The sequence below is a fragment of the Gymnoscopelus braueri genome (assembly GCF_963280865.1).
Source record: "Gymnoscopelus braueri genome assembly, chromosome: 8".
NCBI classification, from domain to species: Eukaryota; Metazoa; Chordata; class Actinopteri; order Myctophiformes; family Myctophidae; genus Gymnoscopelus; species Gymnoscopelus braueri.
This window is the reverse complement of record NC_137609.1, coordinates 49462147-49487502: the sequence shown is the minus strand read 5'-3', so window position 1 is coordinate 49487502 and position 25356 is coordinate 49462147. Positions and strand designations below refer to the sequence as shown.

At 44.7% G+C, this 25356-nt stretch overlaps 2 protein-coding genes across 2 annotated transcripts; both read right to left on the bottom strand.

Annotated features, from left to right (window-relative positions):
- Positions 1-5529: 5529 nt before the first annotated feature.
- Positions 5530-8703, bottom strand: LOC308090908 (extracellular calcium-sensing receptor-like; the record flags this gene model as incomplete). Its single annotated transcript, XM_080436181.1, has 4 exons — positions 5530-6440; positions 6514-6637; positions 8092-8319; positions 8581-8703. 4 exons carry the CDS (start codon positions 8701-8703, stop codon positions 5530-5532), a joined length of 1386 nt encoding a protein of 461 aa, XP_080292307.1.
- Positions 8704-23879: 15176 nt separating this feature from the next.
- Positions 23880-25021, bottom strand: LOC308089952 (putative nuclease HARBI1). Its single transcript, XM_080434929.1, has 4 exons — positions 24939-25021; positions 24717-24851; positions 24379-24608; positions 23880-23987 (listed from the first exon to the last, which is right to left on the bottom strand). Exons 1-3 carry the CDS (start codon positions 24982-24984, stop codon positions 24382-24384), a joined length of 408 nt encoding a protein of 135 aa, XP_080291055.1. The 5' UTR covers positions 24985-25021; the 3' UTR covers positions 23880-23987; positions 24379-24381.
- Positions 25022-25356: the final 335 nt, after the last annotated feature.

Here is a 25356-nt window from a genome sequence, read left to right as displayed (position 1 = left end):
ATTATGTTTAACATACATACTTGTTTTTCTTTTCTTCACAATCTTTCTTTGGTTTTGCATGGAGTGAGAACTTTGGACGACAGGAACATTCTTGTTTGATCGCGGGTAGATAGATCACACACTGACACCTGGGTCTGGTTCTCTTGAACACAGGGATATGAGAACCAAGACAGTGAGTGGTTCCTGGGCCGGGTTATAGGAGGCGGAAGTCCACTAAAACTATGACGCTACATGGAGTTAAATGGGTATTTTACTTTAAAACACTGCTGGGGTCATTTGCAGGTTTTCTCTGACTTGTGTGTGCACCTCAGACAGTAATATAAGTTGCTTAATTCAATACTTAGACATTTTGTATTAATTTAATCAGTTACATTAGAACCAAGATGGTGAGTGGTTCCTGGGCCAAGTTATTTGAGGCGGAATTCCCCTGAAATATGATGCTCCATAGACTTAAATCATGTATTCTTGGTGACCAAGGGAACGGTAGTCTGGGCCAGGAGGGTGCTAGAGCTCCGTGAATAGTGTCCTCGAGAGGTAACTTAGTAGTTAGGGTGCCTCAAGGGGTCAAGTGATTGGTGTCCCCTGTGAGGTGCCCTAGTAGTTAGAGTGGCACTACATTAGGTTGGTTGGACCCAAAAGCATGACTCAGAGAGGGGGGTTTGGGTGTAGGCAGTGGCAAGCATGCATAGAGGCGAGGAACTATGGCAGCCATGTCAGCAATGGGGTCCTGTGGCTGAGGGAGAAACAGGATGATGCAGAGCACAAGCACAAACACCAGGCTGAGCACAAGTCACAGCCATAGGCTAGCATAGCTCCTGACAACCGTACGTTCATAGGTGACTGCCAACCAGGGAGTGAGAGCAGCACTTCTTTAATGTTCGGCTACCCTTAGACACTCTGAGGATTTGAATTGACGTTTCTTCGAGGTCCATTTCTCACTCTGTAAATCGCAAAAGAACGCCATGGTTCCGGAGAAGGTGAGGGTTCTAGTTCTTTGGAACCACACGGTTGATGGACGCCAAGAATCTCCAACAGAGCCCCGGGACTCTGATGAAGGTTTCAGTTCTTTGGAACCAGTCACCGGGCCCTGATGAGGATTTTGTTTCCTTTGAACAGAAGAGATAGTGCATGACCATCCAATCTATAAGTCCAGGTGCAGGACAAACGACAGATCAACAGTAAAATCATAAACTCTACTCACAGGTCTCAGCTCTACTTTTTATTTGTGTTGATCGTAGTCGATCTTCATCTGGAATATCATTTCCGCCGAACCATGCCATCTCAATGGACGGCAAGAGTCTCCACCAGAGCACCGGGGCTCTTGGTGAGGGTTCTTTTGAACTACACCATCTTGATGAGCAGTCAGACTTGATGAGGCTAACCTCTTCTATCAGGTCTCCAACCTCCTGCTGTTGCAGCTTCCATAATGGTTTCATGATGCAGCTGGCCCACCACCTCACCACTTGAGGGGGATGAATCTGCGCCTTGTGAAATGCCTTGAGCAGGTGTATGTAGTTCTTTGGTGGAGGTACATTTGGTGCTGCCCTCTGATGATGTTCCTTTACCTGGGCCACAAAGATTGTAAACATTGAAGCGAGACGGGCACGTTGTCCTCCTCTTGGTTGGGTCTGCCTAACTTACATTTCTGCAGGTGGAGGACATCTTGTTACTTCATACAGTAGGCCACAGGTCTGGCTAGAAAGATGGTGTCCGATCAGGACGTAACCAGAGTGATCTGGAATTAGCTTCAGTAGAGACTATTGCAATCTCATCAAGTTTAATTCCAAGAACAGGAATTTGGACAGTCTCGAAGTTCAGCTCTGCGATGTTAATACATGGAGTGTTTTGGACTGAATAGACTGTTTTGTTGTTTTGGAGCCCCCTGCTGAAAGTTACATGTTTAAATCAGTACTCAATTAATTTCCTGTCTAGACAGGATGTTGTTCTCAGATAAGGAAGAGAATCCATGGCTACAATGTGCCTCTAACTAATGTGTCAGTGTGAATTGTTCCTCTGTCTCCATCCTCTTCACATGCTTATTAAGACGCAAGGTCTGTAAGTATACTTGTTTATGAGACGTATATTGTTGATAAGAGCACCCCTTATTTGTGAACTATAGCAGAAAGTCATATTATTTTCTCCATGCCATTGTGGATGCTAATGATGGCCTACTGGGACTATGCTAATGTTTCTAGCTAATGTCAATTCATCATTTACTGAATACTTGCCTTCATTGTTTGTAAGCCTGTGAAAAGAGAATGTTATTTTATGCTGTGTTGAGAATTATTCCCTACTTCACTGTTTGCATACAGTACAGTACTCACCTGTCCATCACCACCTGTGTGCAATATTTACCTCTTGGGTTAATTCTCTGTTAGTGAATACAGTGCCTATCTTGGTTGTATGCTATACATACTTAATTAATTATTTGTTATATTCTTTAATAAGTGTATTGTATTTACATTCATTCTGAAACATTCTGTATTGTTTTATGCTTTGTTTCAGTTTCACACTTTGGTTCAGTAAAGCTTCAAAAACAAGTCCTGGCTTCTACTTGAGTTATTGAACTGAGTGTTTAGCTCACTGGGTAACCTATCGCTGGTGAGACCAGTACACAGAGGGAGCAGGGCCATCTAGCTGTCTTGACTGACAATGCACTTGACTTTCCTGTATAGCGTCCAGCCATGTTTGCTTCTGTCATTGCGATGAGGTCATGAGGAGTCATCCATGTCCAAATGTGTGGTCCCGGATCGACCATGTCCGAATATGGAGACCATGACGTCTGGACTCACTCTGACCTCTTGAGTAATAATGATATTATGAACAACCAGGCTGGCTGTCCGAGTGCCTCTGAGCCATGCATTTGGGTCCAACCAAAGTAGTACCACCCAAACTACTATGGCACCTCATGCCAATCAATGAGCTACAGTATAGCACCTTCCTGCCCTTGGTCACTCATAATACATTGAAATGGATGTCTGACTTTAAAACACTTCTTGGGACATTTTCATGTCTATTCTGACTTTTAAGTAGTTTGATTCAATATTTAGATATTTGATATTAATTTGATCAGACACGCCCCCCTCCTATATAAGGCCGTTCACCTTCCAACTTCACGTTAACTGCGTTAGACTCATTGAAAACACATCCTAAAAAGAAAAAAAAATAGTACTTTATTGTCAGTTGTAATCGACACGGTGATAACAGAGAGAGACGTTGCGGACAAACCGTAAATTCCAGACTGCTCACCAAGGAGCTGTTTGGAATGTCCCACTATCTCTCTCCCATCCTGCTAAAGATAACGTAGATGACATCAAAGATGAGAACCAGGAAGGAAGGGCAAATCTTGCTAGAAAGCAGGCCTTGGAGATCATTCAGGCAGATGGCCGTCACCTCCACACCGGGAGGTGAAAAAGGCACACTGCCCCCTTTGTGAACTCCCCCCCCCCCCCCTCTTCTCTCTCTCTCTCGCTCTCTCTCTCTTTGGAGCGCATTGAAAACCCCGGTTTGCCACAAAAAGACATTTTGCACGTGACCTCATGAAGACGACATATGAACTATGGACAATAATGAACAAATGTATTAACTATGTTGTAATTACCAAATGTGTGTCTTGGGTTGAGAATTGACCAAGAGATTGGTCAAGCGCCACAATGTCTGGGCTCTCCTGTCCAGGAGTCGTGACACCCGCGCCAGATAAGGAATTAGCATAGTAATGACATTTGACCACATGAAAGGATTTTAGGGTATATAGATCCCACACAGACCACACTCTTTGCTCAAAGCCGCCAAGGGATGACCCTCTCCCTGGCTCTCCCATCACCAACCAACGACGAGGAGGGTTAATCACCTTCCTAGGGCTCTTCAACACGGAACCACAGAGGAGGAGGTCCAGACCGGACCTCCTGTCGGCTCCAGCCAACCAACGACGCGATCCAAGGGACACACAAGTCCCTGTAGCACGGAGGCCTACCACGGCCTCACTCTCGTCTCCCAGCGGCAGCGAGCACTGAAAGAGCACCAGTGCGCCCTTCTCCAAGAGGACATCACCGCGGTCAACTTGGCGACCCGGTCTCCGACACCGTCGACGCCAACTCAGTATTGCCTTTACACTGAGATTCCCGAACTCTGAGACCACTCGCTAGAACCAGTGCCAAGTTGGGCTTTAGAGCGCGGCTGTGTACCTTTCTCCCGAACCCAGAGTCTCCGGACTCAGGCCCCATCCGGGTCTAAAGGTGTGTTTGAACCATTTTGATTTGTGCATTAATCTTAAGGCGACGTTACTGTGTTTACAAGAGAATATCTGTTATAGTTGAGCATAACTCAGAAGGTGTTACAATAATGCATTCCCAATGCGATTCCTTCTTTTACTCTCTGTGACTTTTTCTCTCTCCTGTTTTTTTATCTCCCCACATTTAACTACATACACAACATAAGTTTCTGTTTCCCAAACGTTGCTTTATAAATACTTGTAACAGTGAAGTCTGAATAAACCCAATTTTATTGTAACTGGAAAGCAATGATTTTTGGCCTCTTTTGTTGAACCAGTTAAGGATTATCTCTCTCTGATTAAACTGACATTTATACAAACCTGTCCAAGAACTCACGTTACATTACAGTGACAGTTTCAATAATAATATATATATATATATATCTATATGTATGTATTATTCTATTGTAATTGATTCATAAATCATATTTATATGGTTTATGAGATAATTACGTCCTGTATACATATGCTGCGATATCATCCAGTGTGTGATCCCTACACAGTTCACACTGAAATTCGTTTACGACACAGCAGCCATGTATGCAACACAAATACAAATACAAGTTAATGTCACAGGTACAGTACAAGTACACAGTTACAGCAAGACAAGGCACACTGGGTCGCAGTGCAGCCGTTACAGCGCACCGGCTTCTAATGTCCTTCTAATGAATGAATGAAGTGCTCTGTGTGTGTGTGTGTGTGTGTGCGTGTGTGTGTGTGTGTGTGTGTGTGTGTGTGTGTGTGTGTGTGTGTGTGTGTGTCACCATGAACACCTGCACCTACAATCAATTAATATCAAATATCTAAATATTGAATCCAACAAACAAAAGTTGGAGTAGACGTGAAAATGACCCCAGAAGTGTTTTAAAGTGAAACACCTCTTTAAGTCTATGGAGCATCATATTTTGGAGGACTTCCGTCTCCTATAACTCGGCTCAGGAACCACTCACTGTCTTGGTTCTCATATCCCTATGTTCAAGAGCACCAGACCCAGATGTCAGTACCTGTGGCTGAAACTCATTCTGGGGGTGAGTTATACAAGGCAGACATCCCCATGATAGTCTATTTATGGAATGTCACTCCATTGACTTCAATATATTTACACACATACACGCACGCACGTACGCACGCACGCACACGCGCACACGCACACACACACACACACACACACACACACACACGTGGATGTTTGATTCTGTTTATTACATTACAATATGTTTTATTTTATTTTTTTATGAATAGGTGTTAGTACACTGCTGCTACTTGGTGGAGCCTCGACCCATGATGGACTTCTTAGTGTTTCTCTCAGGTCTCAGCAGGATGGTATAACACTTTGGGCCAAACAATGCCAACAATAGACCAAAACTAGATGCTAAAATAGCAAATACCTCCACCACATCTGCATATTTGCCTGGAGAGCTGATATATGCTGGGATGAAGGCTATCCACACGGCACAGAAGATCAACATGCTGAAAGTGATTAACTTGGCTTCATTGAAGTTGTCTGGGAGATTCCTTGCCATGAATGCTAGGAGGAAACTGAGGAGTGCCAGTAAACCAATATAACCTAGTAACACTGCAAAACCAACGGTTGATCCCACACTACATTCATAGATGATCTTATCACTGCGGTATTGTGTGTTTTTATGAGGAGCTGGTGAGAATGACACAAGCCAGGCTATGCAGATTATTGCCTGGATGAAAGTAAGAACCAGAACTGTTCCTCTCTGCTGCATAGCACCAAAAAACTTCAGCATGTCTGCAGCCCCAGGCTTAGAGGCCTTGAACACGACCAACACCACCATAGTCTTTACCAGGATACACGAGACACACAGCACAAAGCTGATCCCAAATATTGCATGCCTCAGCTGACAGGTCCAGGCCCTGGGACGGCCAATGAACAGAAGTGAACACATGAAACATAGTTTGAGTGACAATAAAAGTTGGAAGCTGAGTTCTGAGTTGTTGGCGCGTACCATGGGTGTGTCTCGATGATAGATGAAAATTCCCAGGACAATGGCACACATAAGTGTGCCTAGCAATGCGATGGTTGTCAAGGAGATACCCAGGGCCTCATAGAAGGAGAGGAACTCCACGCTCTTATGGATACAATGGTCATGCTGGGGATTGGACCAGAAGTCCTCTGGACAACTGGTGCACTCTGTAGAGTCTAACAAGGAGAGCGAGGTTAAATGGACAGTATCGTCCTAAAGATGACCTATAGCTACATAATGTAAACCTACCTGTCTCATTGCTGATCTCTCCCTCAGAACAAGCAATGCAGTCAAAGCAGCAGACAGGTTCCCCTTTCCTTCTGGCCAGACGGGTTCCAGGGGAACAACTCTCACTGCACACTGAATGGGGAGGCTATAGAGGAAAGCAACAGTGATCAATTTCAGACTAAACCTGGAAAAAAAGTGTGGCTTTGTCGGAGCACATATCTCCACCAGATAGGTTGCCTAGCCAAGGCTGTTTAAGTCATGGTTTGCGACCATCAGGGCATGAGGAAGCTGTGGGGAATAGTATTTCCACAACATATGGTGCCACTTTTTCTGGTGCAATTGTGGCTGCCCCCTATGGGCAAAAATGAAAATGCTTTTGGAGGTGTGCTCTAGGCCTGACCTCGACTAAGTCGACTAGTCGACTGGTTAGTCGCGGGGGGTCCGAGTCGACTAAGTGTCTCTTAGTCGACTCTAGTCGAATTTTTTTTTTTTTTTTTTTAAGGGCCAAAAATGTTTTAAATGTTTTTTTGGCCAAGTCTACACCTGCAACCACACGTAAATTCCACTTTATTCTTCTTATTCCTCGTCTTTGTATTGGTATTGTTTGTGTTGAGCGCCTCAGTGCGGCTGCAGAGTTCATGTGCAACCTCTTCCAGAGAGAGATAGAGACACTAGAAACTCTGCTGGAGACAAAACAAACTGTGTAGACTTGGCCCTTTTAAATAAAATGGTTTTTTTTGTATTAGTCGACTGCCAGTCGACTATTGGCAATTAGTCGCCAATTAGAGTCGACTAAACAAATCCTTAGTCGGGGACAGGCCTAGTGTGCTCCTTAGAGGCCCCAAATGCTGATCCAATTTAAAAAGGTATTTTTTTATTATTTGGTGTAAGAAATAGGCTTCTCACATCTTTTTGGATCAATCATTCCCGATTTGTGTTCAGACATTTGTAGCAAATCTCCTTTAGCTGTGTTCATTTGGAGGCCCCTCATTCAAATTTGGGGTAGATCGGGTGCTGCGTTCACAATTTTTGGTCAAATAGGCCTGAAGAAATGTTGAATGCAATCATTGCAAATTGGCATTTAATATGAAACATTTGAATGATACAAATGAACTTCAGTTCATAATTCAAAAAATTTAACAAAAGTTCATGGTTACAAAAATAAACAAGTTTATAGTTCTTTTTTTTTTTTCAGTACGTTACTGCGAGCTATTATTTGTCAAAATTATTGTCACAGCCCATATAGAACCACAGACAGCAATTCATTTATCCGTTTTAACACTGAAACTATGTGTCAGATCCATCTTCACCGTTATCCTTAGATCAAGACTATCGTAGATGTATTTTATCGATTTTAACATTTTTATATCTACGAGAGTATTAGCGACCACCCCCCGCAGTTTGCCCTGGAATGCCACCAGTAAAGCCTGTATTACTCCAAACATGTACAAATGCTATTTGTTACAGCGCCACCATGAGGCCAATTGAAAACATGGAAAACACATGGTCTCCACCTCCAGATCTGGCGGCCTAGTGGAGATAATAAATGATATTCACATCATTAGCTCAACAGTAGCTATTGTAGAAAGAGAGAGTGACCTTTTTGGATTCAAAGTTCCAGAATATTCTGTCTTCATCAAGGATGAGTTCTTCACCTGCGGAGGCTGACTTCTTGAACACGCCTACATTCTGAGCCTTTGTGCTTCCATCAGGGAGCCACGCCCAGTTTATGACATCATAGATTGGTAAAGCATCACCACTCTCATCAAATGTTACATGATCACCAAATGATGTGGTGAAGTTGACCTTTTCCAGGAAATACACAAGCTAGAAATGGTGATGAGTAAAATTATGAAGAACAAGATACTACTGCATACAATGTACAATATACATACTGTATGGTCTGATGTATATATATATATATATACATATAGATATAGATATATGTATATATATCATTAACTTCATTCAGTTAATATGAGCATCACGACAATATTTAAAATAACTCTTTTAGCACTTAGCATATTGTACATCCCATAGAGATATACAAGGCTAGACCACTGTGATATAGTGAGGTTACTTTATTACTGCTAACTTGGGGAAGCAGCCAGTCCAGCAGGGGGCATTGACACACTGTCTGGGAGCTGGGGGTTTGCCTTGGGGAATGACGTTAGACCAGGACCCGGATGTATAGCTCAGTTCAGTTTGCATGCTACGAGTGCAATGTTGTTGTTTGTACCATGCTGAAGTATCGAAGTAAAAAGGATTATTGCACAACACCCGTGTGGTTATTCAATGTGACGATATAACATCTTTTGGCGACGAGGATCAAAACATGGCTACCATTGGCACGGTGGGGGCGTTTGATGAGAAGTCCCAGACGTGGGAAGAGTATTGCGAGATCCTGGAGCAGTTTTTTGCGGCAAATGGAATTGATGACGGGGACAAACAGCGGGCTATACTGATAAGTGTAGTAGGTCCAGCACCCTACAGGCTGATGAAGAGCCTTCTCAGCCCTGAAAAGCCAAAGGACAAGACATACCAGGAACTAGTACTACTTCTAAAGAATCACTATGATCCAAAACCCAGTGAAATTGTGCAAAGGTTCAAGTTTGATTCACGCAATCGCAAGACGGAGGAGGCGGTAATGGACTATGTGGCTGAGCTGCGTCGGCTAGCTCAGGACTGTAACTACGGTGCCACTTTACAGGACAGATTAAGGGACAGGATTGTCTGTGGAATAAATGACGACAGGACACAGAGACGTCTCCTGGCGGAGGCAGGTCTCACTTTTGAGAAGGCGTTACAGATCGCCATATCGGTGGAGACTGCAAACAAGAATGCTCGGGATCTTCAAAATGTGAGTGACACAGGGAAGTGTTTCAACGTTAACGCTGGCCCAAGCGAGGCTCGGGCTGCGTTCAAAGGTGACGTCAAGGAGTGTTACCGGTGCAAGGGAACCAGACATACGGCAGCCGACTGTAAGTTTAAACAGGAGAAATGTCATGCATGTGGTAAAGTGGGGCACATATCCAGGGCGTGCCTGAGCAAAAATAAAAATTACCAAGGGGGCAGAAGACCGACGGGGGGCGAAAAGAGACAGAGTGCCAGTTACCGCTCACACAAGGTGCATGAAAATCAGGATGAGGGCGAGAGTAACAGCTCGGGAGAGGACACATTCTCAATGAGCTGCATGACATTCAGACTCGGGCGCATGAGTGAAGGGCACCTGAGAAAAGTAGACCCTTACATGGTGGGGATGAAGCTGAATGGGAAAGAGGTTAACTTGGAAATAGATACAGGCTGCAGTCTTACAGTGATGAACGAAAATCAGTTCAAAAGTTTGTGGATTGAAAACAAAAGGCCAAGTGTAAAGCCCATCAGAGTCAAGTTGGAAACTTACACAGGGGACCCTGTTGGAGTACTAGGGGTCGCCCAGGTCAAGGTTGCATACAAGCAGCAAATAAAGAAACTGCCCCTCGTTGTGGTGGAGGGGGAGGGCCCCAGCTTGTTGGGACGTGGCTGGCTGGAGGAGATACATCTAAGCTGGAAAGAAATAAAGGCCAGACCCGGAGCACGATCAGCAGTGCAAAACATAAAAGTGGAGGACAACACAACACTGCAGCAGGTGTTGAGCCAACATGAGGAAGTGTTCAAGGAGGAGTTGGGCACCCTTATAGGTACTAAAGCCACCATCCATGTGAAAGCGGAGGCTAGTCCAAGATTCTTCCGTCCAAGGTCTGTTCCCTATGCTATGCGCGCAAAAGTAGATGAGGAAATAGACAGACTGTTGAAAGAAAATATTATCACACCGGTGAAATATGCTGAGTGGGCTGCACCTGTTGTCCCGATTCTGAAGCCTACAGGAGCCATAAGGCTATGTGGGGACTACAAACTCACTGTGAACACAGTCTCATCCCTGGAACAGTATCCCATACCCCGAGTGGAAGACCTGTTGGCAGCCCTGTCCGGAGGACAGCGGTTCTCAAAATTAGATATGAGTCATGCTTATCAGCAGATCCTCATGGATGAGGAGTCCAAGAAATATCTGACAGTCAACACACATAGAGGACTGTTCACATACAACAGGCTGCCGTTCGGGGTGGCGTCAGCACCAGCCATATTTCAGCGGACTATGGAAAGTCTGTTAAGAGGAATCCCATTTGTGGCTGTGTACTTGGACGACATTTTGGTCAGTGGAAAAAATGAGGCTGACCACCTTGCAAACCTTGACACTGCATTGACCAGGTTGAAAGAGGCCGGGCTGAGATTAAGAAGGAGTAAGTGCACATTCATGCAGGAGGCAGTAGAGTATCTGGGCCATAGAGTGGATGCCCAGGGGCTTCACCCTGTACAAAAAAAAGTGAAAGCCATAGTGGACGCCCCTGCCCCGACAAATGTCACAGAGTTAAAGTCCTATTTAGGGCTCTTGAATTACTATGGCCGCTTCTTGCCAAATTTGTCAACCTTGCTGGCCCCACTACATGAACTATTAAGAAAGGATGTGCGTTGGGCATGGAAGAGGAACCAGGAGGAGGTTTTTCAAAGGTCCAAGGCCCTGCTGACCACTGCAGCAGTCCTGGTGCACTATTCAGCTGACAGGGAATTAATTCTTTCTTGTGACGCTTCTCCATATGGAGTGGGCGCTGTTCTGTCACACCGGATGGAGGATGGAGGCGAGCGACCTCTGGGCTTCATGTCGCGCACACTAGCCCCTGCTGAAAAGGGATATTCGCAACTGGACAAGGAAGGCTTGGCTGTGATGTTTGGAATAAAAAAGTTTCACAAGTACCTGTATGGACGTACTTTCACCATCTATACGGATCACAAGCCACTGATCTCTCTTTTCGATGTGAGGAAGGCTATCCCACAAATGGGCTCCCCCAGAGTACAGAGGTGGGCGGTTCACCTGAGCGCCTATGAGTACAACATTGTGTACAAAGAAGGGACAAAACATGCAAATGCTGACGCCTTAAGCAGGCTGCCCCTGCCTGAAACAGGGAGTGACAAAGTGGAAACAGAACAAGTTTTAATGATGGATTTACTGGATGACTCACTGGTCGACACCCAACAACTGAAGCGCTGGACGGCGAGAGATGTGATCTTATCACAAGTCCATGAATATGTATTGAAGGGGTGGCCTAAAAAAACAGATGCTCAATTCCAGCCATTTCACCAGAGAGAGATGGAGCTGAGTGTGAGAGACGGCTGTGTGCTCTGGGGAGCCAGGGTGATCATTCCCACAAAGGGAAAGGTTAAGATACTGAAGTTACTGCACCAGTCCCACTCGGGCATGTCTAGGATGAAAAGCCTGGCGAGATCATATGTATGGTGGCCGGGCATGGACCAGGATGTGGAGAATGAAGTGAGGGCGTGTGAGGAGTGTCAAAAACACCAGAAGTCACCACCCAGTGCACCGCTACATCCATGGGAGTGGCCTGAGTCACCGTGGTCGAGAATCCACATAGACTATGCAGGGCCTTTCTTAGGAGCAATGTTCCTGGTGATAGTGGATGCTCACTCAAAGTGGATGGACGTCTACCCCATGAAAACATCCACGTCCCAAGCCACCATAGAGAAGCTGCGCCAGAGTTTCAGTATTTTCGGCTTACCAAAAATGTGCGTTTTCGGATAATGGCAGCTGTTTCACGAGCGAAGAGTTCGAGGCATTCATGAGGAACAATGGCATTCAGCATGTGAGGTCAGCCCCGTTTCACCCATCCACTAATGGGCTGGCCGAGAGGGCCGTCCAGACTTTTAAAGACGGAATGAAGAAGATCACAGAAGGGACTATACAAACCAGAGTTTCAAGGTTCCTATTCAACTACCGCATCACACCGCATGCCACAACCGGTGTGTCACCGGCGGAGTTAATGATGGCCAGGAGGCCCCGTTCTCAATTCGACCTGCTCATGCCAGATGTAACGGCGAAAGTGCAGCGAAAGCAGCAGAAACAGAAAGAGTGTCATGACACAACCAAGAGACTGAGATGTTTTGCGCCTGGAGATAAGGTGTACATCAAGAACTACTCCTATGGTCCCAAGTGGATCCCTGCCGTCATCCATAGCTCATCAGGCCCCGTGTCCTATACGGTCATTGTTGGAAATGGCCACATCGTAAAGAGGCATGTGGATCAGGTCCGTGCCAGGCTGATGGACACTGTGCCCAGCGGGATGCCAGAGGCGGGAGCAGTGGAGTCAGAGGACACTAGTGGCGGCGCTGTGGGCCCCCCGCCTGCAGTGATGGAAGCCAGAGAGCCTGCTCTGAGTGAACCAAGGGACACTCAGCCGGAGCCGGAGATTCCGGTCCCATCAGACCCCCCTGCAGTGTCAGAGGTGAGACGGTCGGGGCGGGAAAGGCATGCGCCCGAGCACCTCAAAGACTTTGTTACTTAGAGTGAGATTCGTTCCAGAATTAGAGCAACAATGCGCTCTGATCTCACTGGAAGGACGTTCCTTCCTAGTTTAGGCCTTTCTTTATTACAAGTACAAGGACAATTTTTCTGCATTGTAAAAAAAAAAAAAAAAAAAAAAAAAAGAGAGAGAAAAGGGAAATGTTTGTGTTTTCACAGTGGCTGATTTTTGAAATATTGTTTTCTGGTTGAAATGGGTTAACTGGGTGATACTGCTGGCTGTTTACTTAAAGGGGAGGAAATGTGATATAGTGAGGTTACTTTATTACTGCTAACTTGGGGAAGCAGCCAGTCCAGCAGGGGGCATTGACACACTGTCTGGGAGCTGGGGGTTTGCCTTGGGGAATGACGTTAGACCAGGACCCGGATGTATAGCTCAGTTCAGTTTGCATGCTACGAGTGCAATGTTGTTGTTTGTACCATGCTGAAGTATCGAAGTAAAAAGGATTATTGCACAACACCCGTGTGGTTATTCAATGTGACGATATAACAACCACACACAAAGGCAAAATGCGTCGTCAACTTGCCACAGGCTTTACACCCTTTTCTTCCTGTACCGAACGGCAAAAAGATGAACTATTCTTTAAATAACTAAAATGTTTGATTCAGTTTTGTACGTCATATCTTAGTAGGAGAGGGCATTTGACGCTTATTAACCAGGGATCCTTTTATGTGAACACAGTTTGATTCCGGTCAATGTGTTAAAAAGAGTTTTGATTGAGATTGACCAATACAAAAAACATCAATGAGCTCTGTGTGCAAGGGCCTGACAGGGACTGTTGTTGTATTAACTGCACCAGAGGTTTTCAAACGTGTTGTGCCCCAAGGTATACCAATGGGAAAGTGAAAATATCAAGGCACACTTGAATCCATTGCAAAATAGCTGAAATACAAGCTCACAACTTATTATAATGCAACGTGTTGTGAGCTTGTAAATCTGATCTTTTCGATTTTTTGAACATTTGTGAAAGAAATGAATGAATGAATGAATGAATGAATAAAAAAGAAAACAAACAAATTAATACATAAATAATGTTCTGGTCATTTACAGGGGGCATACAATCTGACCATTAGAAAATGTGTTGTGTTTTTTTAAGCTTGAACAAAATAGTCTGCCTGCATGTAATAATACCTGTTTTTTCTTTTTTTATACCAATGTCATATTTACTTCTTCATTGTTATTCTAAATTTGAATCCAACTAGAAACATTAACAGGTAAACTGTGAATTAATGTCACACCTGCCATGGCTGTATTGTCTGCAACCTGGCACAGCTGTGCCCAATGAAAGGCCCTCTTCCTGGCACACATTGCATCATGTCATGGAGGGCATGGGCCAGGGCATACACAGCCTTGTACACATTATACACGATTCTGAGGTCAGACACGTCCAAAATGGAAGTTTCTACCGTTCTTAGGTCCTCTTGTCCAGTACACACCCGTCCACCAGCATCCACCCACTCTGATGGAAGGGGTGCAAATTGACACTGAAATGTGTGCTCCCAAAACTGCCTCACCTGAAGAAACACCATCAAGACTGAAGATCAATGTTTATGTTACAGTACATGTGAGAATCCAGTACAAGTGAGAAAAAAAGAAACAGGGATCACCTGTTTTTCTGCCGCAAACAAATAAAAAACATCAGTTCGAAATTGCAGTTTAAATACAATTTACACATTACAATTTAGGCATTTAGCAGACACTCTTAATCCAGAGCGATTTACAGCAAGCAAGGTAAACACAAGGTAATACATCAAATGCACAGTGTAGTGCCTCAGTAATCTAGGATCATAGGTAAACTAAGAACCTAGCATCAGTCTAAACAGTATAATATTAAAATAAATAATCTGTACATTGAAACTATACAAACTATAGGATATCAGGTCAACAAATGGAGCTGGCATCTGTCTAAATAACGTGCTAAATTACTTTTAAACCTTTGCTCGGTAGTCAAGGCTAGGTCAAGTGCTACGGGCTAAGGTGGAGTGTGAAGAGGTACGGTACATACCATGCTATTTTCATGTCTGTAGTCAGGGTCATTGTCAGGGTGTATTTTTAACATGTAGTCATGGAGACCTGGTATCTCTCCACGACGGATGGCAAAACCCAGGGTGCCTCGCATGTACGGCATGAAGTGACTGAAGTGAGGAGACTGGAGCACGTTAATTACGGTTGCCCAGTGCCAAGTGGCTATCCATTGTAGACCTGTAACATTCTGCTTCACCACCTGTAAAATGGATGTGTGTGTGTGTGTGTGTGTGTGTGTGTGTGTGTGTGTGTGTGTGTGTGTGTGTGTGTGTGTGTGTGTGTGTGTGTGTGTGTGTGTGTGTGTGTGTGTGTGTGTTTGTTAATTTTGACAGCAAACTTTGAATTCAGTTTTAGTCTGTTGAATAAAATTCAATTTAGTTTTAGTCACATTTTAGTCATATGAAGATTTTAGTTGACTAAAACTGCAGTTAATTTAGTCAACTAAGTTTGCATCATTTACCATTTATATATATTATATAATATATATAATATGTTTTTTTATCGTTATTGCTGTCCATTTACATTGATGAACATAAGAAAGTAATTAAGAACAAATGCTTGCAATTACATTTCAACTAAATTGGATATATTCTTCAAGTCAAAATGTAATTATGAATCCCTAAATGAACATGAATCATGACACCAACCTCTTCCATGAGCGTAACCATATGGGCCCCGTATACAAACGCAATGACCACACGAGCTGTGGATCTCTTCATCACAGTGACGATCCTCTTCAGTACAGCTGGGTCACTGCGTGCCAAGTCCAATGGCAGAACCTCGGCATACGCCAGGCAACCCATACCAGACTGGGCCAGCTCAGACCGGAAGGACTGGGCAGGTTCGCTGCTAAAGTCATCGTCAATGAACAGCAATCCTACCCAGGTCCATTTGAACCGCCTCATGACATGGAGCACAGCTCGCACCTGATTTGATAAAGAATACAGAAATGACTGATAAGTGCTTTATACTGCTTAGGTTAGACCAGGGGTCAAAAGAGAGAAGCAGGGACCCCCACTACATATTGTATAACATTGTGTCGCAGATTAAACTTTTTCATAGATGTCATAGATAGCTTCATAGAATTCTTTGACAGCACTGTCATCAGTGCTCATGTTTTTTGTTGTTGGATTCATGTTAATGTTCCCCAATGAGGATAGCAACACAAAAAGTAAAGCCACAAACTAGCGGAAGAGCGCCCTCTACTGGCAATGATGTCAGGACTTCGGTTCTCTATTGGCTCTGTACTCTATAAACCCCTTAACAGACGACGTCACACTGATAAGAACCAGTATGCGTGCAACCAGTATGCGCGCAATGAAACCCATTCTGTCAGGTCTCGCTAGGACGCGCCTCACTAGCCAACACACAAGAGGGGGTTGGGGTGTGCTGAAACCAGCAGCACCCCGAAACAACTGGTTTAGAATTGATTGCGTGAAACAATCACCTGTGCGTCCTGTCTCAATGTTAGTAAACAAATAATTGGTCTATTTTACCCTGTAATCCTAACCTCTTCGCCAAAAATAGCAGATCTACAACCTAAGGCGTTGTGAGCTTGTAGATCTGCTATTTTTGGCGAATGTTCCCCTCAGAATAGGGATGCTATAGGGTCCAAGTGGTCAATGTAAAAAAAGAAAGAAAAAGGTTCCTATCACACAAAGATTTGTCGGCCCCCCTGTAGTAACTCTGAGGACCCCCAAGGTGTCCCGGACCCCCTTTTGAAGACCCCTGGGTTAGACTATTCATCGTAGCAAATCAAAGGTCTAAATCATTCTCTTTTGATGCTGTGATGCTGTCAATAAAGACCTTCAGCTCCAGCAGCAGGCCTAATGCTCACATATATATATATGTATCTCTCTCTCTCTCTCTCTCTCTCTCTCTCTCTCTCTCTCTCTCTCTCTCTATATATATATATATATATATATATATATATATATATGTAACAAGCTTACAAGTACAATTTATTCAAAAAGTTACTATGGTGATATGTAATATTGATTACACTTATAGATGAAGGTGTTTGCTAAGTGTGTGGAACATGAACTATACTTGATGTCAACATATTGTTGTCTATAGAGCTGTTCACCTGGAAGGAATCACTTGGCATCGTTCTGAAGAAAGACGGGAACTGGGTCCTCTCAGTCAGACAGGTGCAGGTGGCCATAATACTGACCTGTCAAAGACACACAGCATCTGTTCTATAACCTTGTGAGCATCTGTCACTTTAGATCTTAACCACTTTAACCATTATTTTTTACTTTGGCTATGCAAAAGCTTGTAGATCTGCTATTTTAGAGAAATCGTGAAAATGTGTGCACATCTTTGAAAATACATTGTTTAAAGCAGGGAAAAAATACTCAAATCATTGCAACTGTAACCATTATTTTATACTTTTGGTCTTCAGATTACAGCAGAAAATTGCATGAAATTGCATTGAATGAGTCTGCAGCTCCCTATAAGCAGAGCATGTGAGCAGCGCGGAGCAAGGAGGAAAAAGAAGGGGGAAAAAAACCCTGTAAACACACAGTGACAATAACAATTCATCTAGTCCTAGTTATACAGTCACAAGCTCTTGATAATACTTCTCATTGGTTAAATATGTATAAAACCCACAGACAGACTTCCCTTTTTTGGACATGGTGAAGATTCTCAAACATAAACATACACATTGTGTAAACGGATGACCTACAAGCTCTAACGGGGTCAAAATATGATGGCATTCAGTTATGAAAAAAAAAGCAACATATAAAGATGAACTATATAGAGATACAAAGTTTCTAGCCGACCACAATGATATTTTAGATTTATAAATAATTATGTACAGCCTAAATTAAACATTGGTGATGGTAAAGGGGGATTCAAGTATAACTTACCATGGGCACTCTGTACAAACCTAAAAATCTAGAGATGTGAATAGAACTTGAGGCAGATGCACTCACAATTCCCAGCACTGGAGGGGACCCAGCACAGCTCTCATCTAATTGAAACACCTTCTCTCTCCCACTGACCAATGCCATCGCTGCAGGGACGCCTCCAAACGGGACACAGCCATCATAGAGTCGATATCCCAGAGTCACATTGGGTAGAAGGTTGTTGTTTCTGTTGATCTCAGTAATGGCAAAAGCCATGGTCTGGGACCACCACCACCCTTGAATGAGAAAGCTAACACGCAAATCATTACTTTATTGAACATGTTTTATCTTTGTAGAAATACACAACATCAACTAATATTATGGTACGATCTATCAAAACAAGCTCCCTGTTCTCATGCTTGCATTGTATCTGTGATACTCACCCTTTGCAAGTGTGGAGCTGTTGCTTGGAGGTAAAAGACAAGTCAGGGAAGACAGGCTGGTAGTAGATGGGAAACATGCCACCCAGAACAATGTCTCCAGCCTTATACATTTTGCTGAGATTAAACTGTGCCTGTGACTCACAAGAAGAGGAAGGTGAGGAAGACACAGCAGAGAACATTATCAAGGTCAAGTACATGTATGAAAGCAGGAGTATGTCTAGAGAAGCCCTCATGACTCTCCTCCTCTGTCTGACCACTCCCTTGTCCAGTTGCTACGTTTTATACACAGTGCTATGGCATCCCCTGTGTCAATATATGCCACTACGTAATCTTTCACAACAACCCTCTGTGGCAGAGGCAGAAGTAGAGGCAGGGCTTAACATACATTAGCAATCCAGTCATATGAAAATAATGTATTTTTTCCCTTTGTAATATGTTAATGACACTATATCACCAGGGGGACTCTAGCAACAAATTATCCACATGCATGCATGGATTATTAACAACAACAACATCATCATCATCATCATCATCATCATCATCATCATCATCATCAACAATAATAATAGTAATTATTATAATTATTATTCATAATAATAACAATTATTATTATTATTGTTATTATTATTATAACGAGAAAAAGTGCTCCTCGGAATATAAGTCTCCGCTAGCCTGGTTCCAGACGAATCTGCCATTGCGGGCCAGCAATGCTAGGAATTTGCCAATCAGGATGGAATATGTAAAATCGTACGGATCTGTCTTGTTCACGTGACTGTAGAGATAATGTGTACCGATTTGCGTGATGTTTGGACAAAATTTTTAGGAGTAATATAAAAAGCACACCCAATGTGAAGAGAGTGGTGCCTTTGATGAGTTAATTTCATTAAATTATATGAAGAAGAGGAACAATGTTAAATCCCTGTCTATTCATTTCAAAGCTGCTCAACAGGAACACATAGCAATTACAGCCTGTCCCTACATGTCGTCTAAGTGCACCTAGCATGTTGCGATGCTGGGAACTGGAGTTATGGCTGTTTAAAGCCCAGCCAATAGGAACACATAGGGGGCAGGGCTTAAGCAATTACAGCCTGTCCCTAGTGGTCGTCAAAGTGCACCTAGCAAGTTTTGTAGATTTTCGATGCTGGGAACTGGAGTTATGGCTGTTTAAAGCCCAGCCAATAGGAACACAGAGGTGGGTGGGGCTTAAGCAATTTCAGCCTGTCTCTATTGGCCGTCTAAGTGCACCTAGCAAGTTTCGGAAGTTTAGCATGCTGGGAACTGGAGTTATGGCTGTTTAATGCCCAGCCAATAGGAAAACAGAGGGGGTGGGGCTTAACAATTTCAGCATGTCCCTACTTGTCGTCTAAGTGCACCTGTTATGTTGCGATGCTGGGAACTGGAGTTATGGCTGTTTAAAGCCCAGCCAATAGGAACACAGAGGGGACAGGGCTTAAACAATTACAGCCTGTCCCTATTGGCCGGCTAAGTGCAACTAGCAAGTTTCGTAGGTTTTCAATGCTGGGAACTGGAGTTATGGCTGTTTAGAGCCCAGCCAATAGGAACACAGAGGGGGCGTGGCTTAATCAATTTCAGCCTGACCCTATTGGCCGTCTAAGTGCCCCTAGGAAGTTTTATAGGTTTTCGATGCTGGGAACTGGAGTTAAGGCTGTTTAAAGCCCAGCCAATAGAAACACATAGGGGGCGGGGCTTAAGCAATTTCAGCATGTCCTTATTGGCCGTGTAAGTGCACTTAGGAGGTTTTGTAGGTTTTCGATGCTGGGAACTGGAGTTATGGCTGTTTAAAGCCCAGCCAATAAGAACACAGAGGGGGGTGGGGCTTAAGCATTAGCAGTCTGTTCCTATTGGCCATCTTAGTGCACCTAGCAAGTTTTGTAGATTTTCGATGCTGGGAACTGGAGTTATGGCTGTTTAAAGCCCAGCCAATAGGAACACAGAGGGGACAGGGCTTAAACAATTACAGCCTGTCCCTATTAGCCGGCTAAGTGCAACTAGCAAGTTTTGTAAGTTTTCGATGCTGGGAACTGAAGTTATGGCTGTTTAAAGCCCAGCAAATAGAAACACAGCGGGGCTTAAGCAATTTCAGCATGTCCCTATTGTCCGTGTAAGTGCACCTAGGAGGTTTTGTAGGTTTTCGATGCTGGGAACTGGAGCTATGGCAGTTTAAAGCCCAGCCAATAGGAACACAAAGGGGGCGGAGCGATGACACACGTGGTCCCAGGTGTGACTATTGTGATTGCAGACCTGTGTGTGTGTGTGTGTGTGTGTGTGTTTGTGAAGCTCACAGGTTGAGTGTGAAGCTCAACCTGGACAAGACCGAGCGGATGTTCCTCCCGGGGAAGGGCTGTCTGCACCGAGACATGGCCATCACCATTGATAATGCTGTGGTGACGTCAACTGCGAGGACTCTGGGTAAATAAGGGGTGTGACCCTGGACGACCAACTGCCGTTCTCGGCAAACATCGTATCAGTAACGCGGTCCTGCAGATTCCTCCTCTACAACATCAGGAGGATTCGCCCCTTCCTCACTGAGAAGGCAGCGCAGGTGCTCATCCAGGCTCTTGTCATCTCCCGCCTGGACTACTGCAACTCCCTCCTTGCTGGTGCCCCGGCGTCTGCCATCAGACCTCTGGAGTTTGTTCAGAAAGCTGCGGCTCGTCTGGTGTTCAACCGCCTCAAGTTCTCCCATACAACTATCCTTCTCCGTTCTCTACACTGGCTCCCCGTAGCGGCTCGCATCCAGTTTAAAACCCTGGTGCTAGCCTATATAGGGCAGTGAAAGGACTCCTTCTCACCTCCAGGCTATGGTCGAGGCTTACACCCCTGCCCGACACCTGGCAGACCGAAGTTGCCTCGTCGCTCAGTGGTCCTTCTGGCCGATCTACACGGTCACAGCTTTCAGGAAACACTACCCTTCCTCTTTGCCTTGCCTACTTGTTGTTAACTACTAGTTGTACGAGCTCTTGTTTTATTGTTTTATTGGATCGTGTTTATTCGATACACTTATTTTGTTTTAGCTCTTGCTCATTTGATTTTCCTATTTGTCTCATCTGTTTAAGATTGCACTTTTACCTTAGCGCTAGGTATACTCTTAGTTGCTGGCTCGCACGTGTGCAGTGCTGGCTCGTGTATGTGCCTCGCAGGTCCGCATGTTACGTGTGCGTGCGTGCGTGCGTGCGTGCGTGCGTGCGTGCGTGTGTGTGTGTGCGTGCGTGCGTGCATGTCTTTAAGTGGCGCATTTGTTGCACGTTTGTGTTGAATCAGTGCAACTGGTTGCATCTTTGTGTTGAGGCCATGCTCAAACATACGGAAGGACGGACATACACACACGGTCCGGTGTAGGAGTGGTTGGCACCACTCAAAAATAAATGGTTTTACAAAAATCCGCCTCCTTTTGGCGCTATAATAAGGCAATGTTAAAAGGGTGGCATTTGTTCCTCAACATAGTGCAAATGTGCATGCAGAGTTTCATCGCATTCGGACGCTGCGTTCATGATTTGCATTTTGTTCAAAACGGGCCACTCCTGCAAACTTTAGATGTCAATCTTAGCCAATCAGGATGTGTGATGGCCCCCTGGGGCCTTTGCCAGGTCTATTCTGTATTAACTGTTCTCTGTTGCAGTGCTGATTGGAGGGTGGAGTCGGGGGTAATCAGGGGAAGGGGAGACACCTGGCCACTGTCTCCCACAGAGTATAAAATACCTGCCCTTCCATCTTTCTCTTCTTCCACCTGGGCAACACCCGAGCTTTGACCAACAGAGAGCCTTTGTGTTTCACTTATGTTTGCATTATTTGGCAGTATGCCTGCTTCATTATTTGTATTTTTGTTATCAGTATTATGTTTGTAAATAAAATAAAATCTTACGTAGTAATATTAAAAAAAAGTATTTTACTTAGGTCTGGTTTCGCTATAAAAGGCAGATGTGAAAAATGCAGGGCAAAGGTTTTTCCTTGGGCTTAAGAGAGTGTGCATACAAAGTTATAGGTAAAAACTGCCACTTGAAAATGTTTGGCATTTCTTCCTCGGCCTATAGTGGGAATGTGAGTGCAAAATTTCACAGAAATCACACGCTGTGTTCATGATTTGAGGCATTTTGTTCAAAACGGAGCATTTATGCAAACTTTGGAAGCCAATCTTAGCCAATCAGGATGGAATTATAAAAAATCTGAAATACCTGTTTTGTTTAATGACTATAGAGATACTGGCCCTCATTTATCAACGCAGCGTATAAACCGTCTTATATTTTTCCATATATTCGGCCGTACACCAACGTCGAAGTCACATTTATCAACGAATCCTACACAGCTGATCCGAGCGTACATTTGGTCCCAGGCTTGATAAATGTCACGGCTGAATTCAATCTGGCACGCCTTTAAATATTCTAGTTTCTGGGGACTCGCCCTCCTTTTTGCGACAATGGCGACTCGCGGTACGGCAAAAAAATAAAACTATTCTGAGGTGGAGATTGATGTGTTAACTAGTGAGGTTGAGAAGAACCGTAGCGTTTTATTTGGAAGCCTTAAAAGTGTCATGAAAACTACTCTGAAAACTAAGGTCTGGAATAAAATTGCCGAAAATGTCAACAGCGTGGCATTGGACCGTAGGACACCAGCAGAGGTTTGATATTCTATTTCAATATAGATGTTAACATTAAATAAATAAATACATGCCATGCCATATCCTATAGCCTACAATATTTATATTGTAGGCTATAGGATAATATAATAATATAATAATATAATCCAAAATATAATCCAAAATAATAATATAAAAGCGCTAATTTGGTCTATACCGTTCAGGTCGAGAAGAAATGGTCTGATTTAAAAATGAATACAAAAAAGCGGGTGGCAGCGCTGAGGAAGAGACAGCTGGTAACCGGTGGTGGTCAAGTAAGTTGATATGACATTGTTTACTTGAGACAAAGCAGGTTGATTAAACGCTATAGCCTGTATATAGATCGGGAGCTTATTTCCATCTCTGATCCTCTGACCAGGCTGATCCTGACTTAAAACTCAGCGAGGTGGAGGAGAGGATAGCCTCCCTCATGGGACCTGAGACCACTGAGGGCCTGGACGTGCCAGGGGGTGACACCGCCGACGGTGGTGGTAAGTTCATAGCCTATGATGATACCAGTATAGCTTATCATTGGACCATATATATATAAATGAGTACACCGTTCAACACATTTACATTTTTGGTTTTTTTATTCATTGTACATTTTGTGATTTCAGAGCCTGCATGTTCCAGCAGGAACCCAAACTCGCCAAAGCTGTGGTGGCGCAACGGGGGGCAGCCGTTGTGGTACCAGAGGAGGAACCAGCTGGCAGCAGTGGAGCGGGAGGGGGTGCACGCGGTGGGAGAGCGCGCGCGTCCTCCCTCCCCACTGCTGCAGCAGTGGCACCAGCCAGCAGTGGAGGGGGGGCACGCGGTGAGAGAGCGGGCCTGTCCTCCACAGCAGCAGCAGCAGCAGCAGTAGCAGCAGCAGCAGTAGTAGTAGTAGTAGTGGAACCGGTCAGCAGTGGAGAGGGAGGACGGGCGCGCGGTGAGAGAGCGCGCGTCCTCACTCCCCACTGCTGCAGCAGTGGAGAGGGAGGACGGGCGCGCGGTGAGAGAGCGCGCGTCCTCACTCCCCACTGCTGCAGCAGTGGCACCAGCCAGCAGTGGAGGGGGGGCACGCGGTGAGAGAGCGGGCCCGTCCTCTGTCCCTGCTGCCGAACGGGTGCAGGTCGTGACAGCTGCGGTCCTGGAACGACAGGACGGCATAATCGAGGCATTAAGAGAAATCAACAGGTCCATCCAAAACCTGTAGGCGAGTGTAGATCGAGTCGATCTACACAGCCTGATGAATCCCAGCGGTGAATAAAATCAGAATTGTGAGTGAAACTTGTGCAAAGCGTCTTAATTATTCTTGAGCTGTTTTTTCTGTCTGCCTTGATTTTAACTAGTTTTTACATTGAACATAGCCTATAGGGTCCCATGTAGCCTATAGTTGTTTCGTTGCCTTTGCCGTTTTATGCCAATGTTTTGAAACCCTGCATGGAGCACTTTGAGGTTTGCCAAAAAATGTCAAGTGCATTCTAAATCAAATGTATTATTATTGAGTAGCGTATCTCGGCCTAACGGTCATAACTTACATTTTAAAAACGCCTAATGAGGTCCTCCCGCCTCTGTGCACCCCTCCGGTAGGGATTTTCAGGGGGGTCAATGGGCATGGGGTCATCCATCATCAGCTGGTCCTCCTCCAGGGGCACGCCGTTGGCTTGCGCAATATTGTGCAGCACCGCACATGCCAACACAATATTGCAGGCCTTGGTTGGTTTGTACAACAGCGTGCCCCCAGTTTGGCTGAGACAAAGCCATCTGCCTTTGTGGCACAAGCAGAGGTGGATTAAACGTAAATATTTGATCAAAAATTAAAAATTATGGCAGAAAATAAAGAACTACACATGTAACTACAATATGGGCATCCCACCTTTAAACAGGCCAATGCACCGCTCCACAGTCCCGCGGGTGTGGATGTGCGCTCGGTTAAACCTGCGCTCCTGTGGCGTTTCTGGTTCTGCCATTGGGCTTACCAAATATTCAGACATGGCATAACCTTTGTCCCCTAGAACAGGAGTCCCACCGAAATGTTAGTAATTGGAATAAATGCAAATGAATGTATTTCATATTTAAAACACAGCCTACTACTCACCTAGGAGATGGCCCTGACCGCGCAATGCGCCAGCCTCAAGCTGCATACCGATGGTACTATTTTGGAAAATGAACGAGTCATGGGACCCCCCTGGCCACAGGGCTACCACATTGAGCAGGGATAGGTTGGCATCACAAATTACCTGCACATTGATGGAATGATAATTTTTTGCGATTGATGTACGCGTAATCATTAACCGATGGTGGCTTAATACGCACATGAGTACAATCAATCGCACCCACCACATTAGGAAACCCAGCAATCTCATAAAATTCTCTCTTAATCACGTTTTGCTGGTGGTCCTCAAATGGAAAGCGAACATACTCCTCATTGAGGGACTTGATGGCCTCCAGCACTGAGGGCATCATTCGACTCATGGTGGGCTGTGAGATGCCAGACCTATCCCAGATCTCGCCCT